The sequence below is a fragment of the Xiphophorus maculatus genome, chromosome 3, assembly GCF_002775205.1.
Source record: "Xiphophorus maculatus strain JP 163 A chromosome 3, X_maculatus-5.0-male, whole genome shotgun sequence".
Classification (NCBI taxonomy): Eukaryota; Metazoa; Chordata; class Actinopteri; order Cyprinodontiformes; family Poeciliidae; genus Xiphophorus; species Xiphophorus maculatus.
Window position 1 is genome coordinate 10,990,984 of NC_036445.1, and position 7,789 is coordinate 10,998,772.

At 40.2% G+C, this 7,789-nt stretch overlaps 1 protein-coding gene and 1 pseudogene across 1 annotated transcript; both read left to right on the forward strand.

The window, feature by feature from the left end:
• LOC111608064 (tripartite motif-containing protein 16-like) lies at positions 1-1,977 on the forward strand. Its single transcript, XM_023330428.1, has one exon. It carries the CDS (start codon positions 1-3, stop codon positions 1,660-1,662), a length of 1,662 nt encoding a protein of 553 aa, XP_023186196.1. The 3' UTR covers positions 1,663-1,977.
• Positions 1,978-6,422: 4,445 nt separating this feature from the next.
• LOC111608054 lies at positions 6,423-7,517 on the forward strand (annotated as a pseudogene).
• Positions 7,518-7,789: the final 272 nt, after the last annotated feature.

Consider the following 7,789-nt stretch of genomic DNA (forward strand, 5'->3'; position numbering starts at 1 on the left):
ATGGAGCAGCTGGACCGAGAAACCTTCTCCTGTTCTATCTGTCTGGATCTACTGAAGGATCCAGTGACTATTCCCTGTGGACACAGCTACTGTATGAACTGTATTACAAACTTCTGGGATGAAGGTGAGAAACAGAAAAACCACCACTGTCCTCAGTGCAGGAAAACCTTCACACAGAGGCCTGACCTGCAGAAAAACACCATGTTAGCAGCTTTAGTGGAGCAACTGAAGAAGACTGGACTCCAAGCTGCTCCTGCTGATCTCCACTATGCTGGACCTGAAGATGTGGCCTGTGATTCCTGCACTGGAAGAAAACTGAAAGCCATCAAGTCCTGTTTATTCTGTCTGGCCTCTTTCTGTGAGAAACACCTTCAGCCTCATCATGATGTGGCTCCATATAAGAAACACAAGCTGGTGGAGCCCTCCAACAACCTCCAGGAGAACATCTGCTCTCGTCATGATGAGGTGATGAAGATGTTCTGCCGCACTGATCAGAAGTGTATCTGTTATCTCTGCTCTGTGGATGAACATAAAGGCCACGACACAGTCTCAGCTGCAGCAGAAAGGACTGAGAGGCAGAGAAAGCTGGAGGAGAGACGAGGAAAAATCCATCAGATAATCCAGGACCAGGAGAAAAATGTGAAGCTGCTTCAACAGGAGGTGGAGGCCATCAATCACTCTGCTGAGAAAGCAGTGGAGGACAGTGAGAAGATCTTCGCTGAACTGATCCGTCTCCTCCAGAAAAGAAGCTCTGAGGTGAAGCAGCAGATCAGATCCCAGCAGGAAACTGAAGTGAGTCGAGTCAAAGATGTTCAGGAGAAGCTGGAGCAGGAGATCACTGAGCTGAAGAGGAAAGACGCTGAGCTGGAGCAGCTCTCACACACAGAGGATCACAACCAGTTTCTCCTCAACTACCCCTCACTGCCAGCACTCAGTGAGTCTACACACTCATCCAGCATCAACATCCGTCCTCTGAGACACTTTGAGGACGTGACAGCAGCTGTTTCAGAGCTCAGAGAGAAACTACAGGACGTCCTGAGAGACTCATGGACAAACATCTCAGTGATGGTCACTGAGGTGGATGTTCTACTGTCAGAACCAGAGCCAAAGAGCAGAGCTGGATTTTTTAGATATTCATGTAAAATCACACTAGATCCAAATACAGCACACAAACAGCTGTTACTATCAGAGGGAAACAGGAAGGTGACAGCAATAAATCAGCATCAATCTTATTCTAGTCACCCAGACAGATTTACTGATTGGTGGCAGATTCTGAGTAGAGAGAGTCTGACTGGGCGTTGTTACTGGGAGATGGAGTGGAGCGGGACACGGGTTTATATAGCAGTGGCATACAAGAACATCAGCAGAGTAGGAAGTGGCTATGAATGTGGATTTGGACATAATGGTAAATCTTGGGCATTAGAGTGTTACCAAAAAAATTATAAATTTGGTCATAAGAACATCTGGACCTCGATCTCAGGTCCTGGTTCCTCCAGAATAGGAGTGTATCTGGATCACAGAGCAGGTATTCTGTCCTTCTACAGCGTCTCTGAAACCATGAATCTCCTACACAGAGTCCAGACCAGATTCACTCAGCCGCTACTGGCTGGAGTTTGGGTTTATACTTATGGAGATTCTGCAGAGATCTGTAAATCCAAATAGATTTTCTCTTTTTTTTCCAGATTATTTAACAGGGTTCATTACTCTGATGTCTCTACTTTACCTTTCTGTTCTTAATTATTTTTCTGGTTTAAATGTAGTTATCTATGTTTTATTAATCATTGAGGAAATCACTGCTGATGTTTTCTTTTTATCTTATATGACAGAAACATTTCTATACTTGAAAATATAAACTTCTCCAGGCTCTAATAGTTTTTGCTTTAATATTTGTGTTATGTATTTAGATACTGTTGTTCTTGTTTAAATCAGTCGAGATTGAAATGAACTGAACTTGCTTCTGCTTTTGTTCTTTGTGATCCAAACAATAAAAATGAAATTAACATAAACTAAGAACTGATGCTTTTTTCTTTTCAATTCTTTAGAACCAAATCTGAAATATATTAATCTGCTTTTCTATCTTTTTTGCCTTCTTCAAGTTTTCTCTTCATTATTTTAATAAATTGTGAGTTTCGTCATCTAAAGTGTAGAAACATTGCCTTCAGAGTGTCTCATGTGATGCTGGAGAAGATCAGATGTTTCGTTTCACCTTCATTCATTAAAAGCACTGCAGAGAAATTACAGAAAGAAAGATTTTATCAGCGGACTGGTCAGTTCACTCGTCAGTTCAAACAAATATTTCAGTTTGTAATTTGTATCTATAGATAATTGTCTTATGATGTCTGTTCTTATTTAGTTCATAATCTATGCTAAGAATTTTCAATATTTGATCCCTATAAAATTTGGCTGTCACAAGTCAAGCTGTCAAATGGAAACAAGATCTTCAGTAAATAAAGTAAATATTTAACTCTTGATTGTAAAAGCGGTTAGATTTACAGCTCTGCTCCTTTTTCTGTAGGCTGTAAAAACTTGATAACACAGCCACCCCTCTCTGGCCACAGCTTCCTTCTTCTCTTCAGATCTGAACACAAACTCACCTCTGATGTCCTAATGAATACTGGGACATCAGGCGCAACAATCTGACCTGATGAGTTGGCTGAATTACACTTAGCTTTAAGATGCTGCACATCTGCAGTGTTATCTAGTCAGGGTGAAAACATTAAGATGAAAACACATGTTTTAGAAAACCACGCCCCCAGATCTGAAGATAAACATGCTGTTTAGAAGGAACATGTCAAGAAAGTACGCTTCTGAGCAAATTTTGATAGACAGTGACCTTAACAACCTAAATAGTCATCTTAGCAGATATATTAGTAACCTTCATAAGACTAGTAGTGACCTTAAAAGCCCTACAGATAGATAGATAGATAAATCTTTATTGTTATTGTCACAAGGACAACGAAATTTAAAAGGTGCCATTCTAAGTGGACACAGTAATCACCATAAAAGTCCTATTACTGACCTTAACAGATCCAGTAGAAACTTTAGCAGACCTGCTGACTTAATAACTGAAATAATTACATTAACAGCTATGTAATGACCTTAATCCTCTGGCAATCTTAAGAGATACTCTGTGTGAAGTTCGATGGGGTTGCCCTGGTCCCATGTGTGCTTTAGCGACATTTTTAAATTTATTTGGTTTGGTGTGATTTTGGGAACTGACAGTCTGATGGGATACCAAACCTTCCCCGCTGTCCGACCATGACATTTGCTGGGCTCCTCCAGAGTGCATGCGCTAAGACCGCGGGACGGTTAACAGACATAATAATACAACTTGTAATTGTTTTGAACTATTAGGCTCAAAACTATTATAAATTTTTATTGAATGTTAAGAACTGAAATAGGCATTTGGGTTACAGTAGAAAAGCTCTAATCTGAGAATTAGGAAAGATCAGAAGTACTGTTACCTAATATATGAGCTCTCAGGAGAAACATGGTTCGGATGACAGTCTTCAAAAAAATGTAGAGGGCACCGATTAAACTTACAAATGATGCTGTAAAATAGTTTCAGTGATTCAGTGAATTTAACAGGACTCCATGTCACAAACCAAAACAAAGGAGTGCATGAGTTTTAAGCAGAAAAGAATGTATGATTATTAAAATGTTTTTCAAAAATAATCTGGACAATGTAGCATTTATTCAGCCCCTCATTTAACACTTTTGCAAAACTGCATACTCTTTGATTGCAACCTTGCAAAGATTGAATCATGTTGGATGACGAGAATCTGATTTTTAATCTGGCCACCAATTTTAAATTGTATTCAGGTCCCATCAACTGTGACCAGCTTCCCTATTTCAGCTGAAGAAAATCAACCCACAGCATGGTGCTACCACTACCATGTTTTTACTATGGGGGTGAAGTATTTAGACAGTAGTTTTTTATAATGCAAACCATATAAGTTTTGTCCTATTGGCCAAATAGTTCAGTTTGTTCTCTCTGATCAGATGCTTTCACATATTTGCTATTTCTCCCATCAAACTTCAAAGGGGATTTATTATGGCTATAATCCACAGATGGTTTTCTTTTGGTTACTTTACACCAGATTTATGTAGTGATTTATGTAGTTGTCCTGTCAACAGATTCTCCTTAGTGAACACTATAACCAAAAAAAAATTCAAAACACAAAAAAACCTAAAATAAATCCTCAAATTCCAACAAAGCAAGTCTTCAAGCAAAGCTGCGCTTCTGCTTCAAATTAAAATCTCAACAATTTCAAAAACATAAGCCAGCCTCTTGTGATTTGTCTGGTAAAATTAAATTCTGTTCCCCTTAGAAAACAGTAAGAAAGGAGGTATAGTCAGAACTGAAGCTTAAAACAAGATGCAACAAGTGAACGGATCCTGCAAAACAGGAGGTCTGTCCCTAAAGATCGCAGACTTCCTTTGATAGATCACTGAACAGGAAAATCTTAAAGCTTGAGATGTTTTGGAAATAAAATGAGAATAAAAACTGCATAAAGTGGTATAGCATGGGTAGTGCAGAAAAAATAAACATTTTGATGGAAAACACTTTTTTTTGCCAAAAACTGAGGCTGTTCATGTTTGATTTTATTTTGCTTCCATCCATGTTTGCATTGTTTAATTAAACTAAATGGAGTTGAATGTGATGAAAAGCGTTACCAAACAATAAAGTGCTTGTTAAAGCATCACAAACCTCTTCCTGAGATGCAGAGCTAATTCAGTTAGTGCTGAGAGTAATGCAGGCTGTTTGAGAATCAGTCATAATAAATGAACAGCTGCACATCTGGAGATGCGGCTCTCAGAAGAAGAGCGACTCAAAAGCTCTACTTAAAATCGTTCTGGTTGTTTGATTCCAGCAACAAATCTGAGCCACTCTGCCGACACTGAGCCACATCTCCCTGCTGAAAATCTCCAGAACGGGACATGTTGGAATTAATCGTGTGAATAATCGTCAATATTTCTGTTTCATAAAACCCTCAGAGAGCCTGGAGGATATGTAAAAAATTAAAAACAAGCAAGAGAAGCAACAGGTGCAGTTTCAGAGAAAACTCCTCTATGAATGTTCATCAGTCATTTATCTTGAGGTTACCACATTAAAAATGCAGCAAATTAATTATGAAAAGTGTTTGGCACAGTTTATTGGATCCTTTACTATTTCAGATTTAGAATTTAGAATTTGCAAAGTTAATTTGATAGCCTGAGTGAGTATCAAACCTGATAACTGGACTTTAATTCATTGATCCCAGCGCTGGAGCCGAGGAGGCAACCAACAGCCCTCTTCTCTCTCAAATCCTAAATAAAAGGAAATAAAATCCAGTTTGAGGCTGGAATCTATTCCAGGTCGGTACCAAAACGCTGTTCGTCGACATCCTCGGATCTCCAGTCGAGGGATCTGGGTAATGGCACCAAATTGTTGTGGAAAAAACTATTTTACCAAGAAATGTCAGGTGAAATCACTCAATCAGGTTTATTCATATATTGTGCACAATACAGAGAGCTTGTAGGACAATCAGTGATGAAGCAGGTCTGGATGAAAAGCTCTGCCAGGCAGAGACAACACATGATTTAAACCAAGGATAAGGGATTCAAAACAAGGGGCAAGACAGTCTGGTTCTGATGCAGCTGTAAAAAACAACTCGCAGCCTTGTACATATGTATATACAGTACATTATATATATATATATATATATATATATATATATATATATATATATATACTCATTTTATTATCGTTTCACAAGTTATTTCATTATAAAAACTAGTGACTCTTTCCATATCAATAAAAATCAGGGACTACCAAATATGCATTTTATAGGTTTATTTCCTTTGTTTCAAGTGAACAAAATACATTTTCTTTATTTTATTTTCAAGTTCATGAAAAAAGTACCAGAATTTGATATGACATCTTAATGTTTATTCACCAAAATAAAATTCCCAGCATTATCATCATCAAGCCTAATGTATTACTTTTAAACGTTCAAGAAACCCAAGAGAAGCCAGATATTATTCTATCAGGAACTGAAAACTACTGCATTATCAGTAACCATAAAGTAAACTCATAAGACTATGATGCAAACATTGATTTCTCCGTATCCTGCAGCCATGATAGAGCAGATGGAAAACAAACATCAGATTTCCCTGAGAAACCAAACACACCCGCTGTCACCAGCAGAGAGTTTTGGTGACTCAGTCAGTTGTTTTGAACAGAAAACTGTTGTGAAGAAAACTTGACATTTTATTACTTTCAGAGCCCTCCTCTTCCTGGTCTCAAACAAACACTGAATCTGGGTGGAACCAGCAGCTGCTGAAGGACGAAGCTCATTGGCTGTAGCCTCTCTGACCAGACATGTGATTGGTGGATCAGAGGTCAAGCTTCATTCTTTTCTCAGGAAATGAAACTAACACAGTCAGTGTGACTGAGGGGAGAAATGGAGCAGCTGGACCGAGAAACCTTCTCCTGTTCCATCTGTCTGGATCTACTGAAGGATCCAGTGACTACTACCTGTGGACACAGCTACTGTATGAACTGTATTACAAACTTCTGGGATGAAGGTGAGAAACAGAAAAACTACCACTGTCCTCAGTGCAGGAAAACCTTCACACAGAGGCCTGACCTGCAGAAAAACACCATGTTAGCAGCTTTAGTGGAGCAACTGAAGAAGACTGGACTCCAAGCTGCTCCTGCTGATCTCCACTATGCTGGACCTGAAGATGTGGCCTGTGATTCCTGCACTGGAAGAAAACTGAAAGCCATCAAGTCCTGTTTATTCTGTCTGGCCTCTTTCTGTGAGAAACACCTTCAGCCTCATCATGATGTGGCTCCATATAAGAAACACAAGCTGGTGGAGCCCTCCAACAACCTCCAGGAGAACATCTGCTCTCGTCATGATGAGGTGATGAAGATGTTCTGCCGCACTGATCAGAAGTGTATCTGTTATCTCTGCTCTGTGGATGAACATAAAGGCCATGACACAGTTTCAGCTGCAGCAGAAAGGACTGAGAGGCAGAGAGAGCTGGAGGAGAGACGAGGAAAAATCCATCAGATGATCCAGGACCAGGAGAAAAATGTGAAGCTGCTTCAACAGGAGGTGGAGGCCATCAATCACTCTGCTGAGAAAGCAGTGGAGGACAGTGAGAAGATCTTCACTGAACTGATCCGTCTCCTCCAGAAAAGAAGCTCTGAGGTGAAGCAGCAGATCAGATCCCAGCAGGAAACTGAAGTGAGTCGAGTCAAAGATGTTCAGGAGAAGCTGGAGCAGGAGATCACTGAGCTGAAGAGGAAAGACGCTGAGCTGGAGCAGCTCTCACACACAGAGGATCACAACCAGTTTCTCCTCAACTACCCCTCACTGCCAGCACTCAGTGAGTCTACACACTCATCCAGCATCAACATCCGTCCTCTGAGACACTTTGAGGACGTGGCAGCAGCTGTTTCAGAGCTCAGAGAGAAACTACAGGACGTCCTGAGAGACTCATGGACAAACATCTCAGTGATGGTCACTGATGTGGATGTTCTACTGTCAGAACCAGAACCAAAGAGCAGAGATGATTTCTTAAGATATTCATGTGAAATCACACTGGATCCAAATACAGCACACACACAGCTGGTACTATCAGAGGGAAACAGGAAGGTGACAGCAATGACTCAGCATCAATCTTATTCTAGTCACCCAGACAGATTTACTGATTATTGGCAGATCCTGAGTAGAGAGAGTCTGACTGGGCGTTGTTACTGGGAGGTGGAGTGGAGCGGGGAACAGGTTTCTGTAGC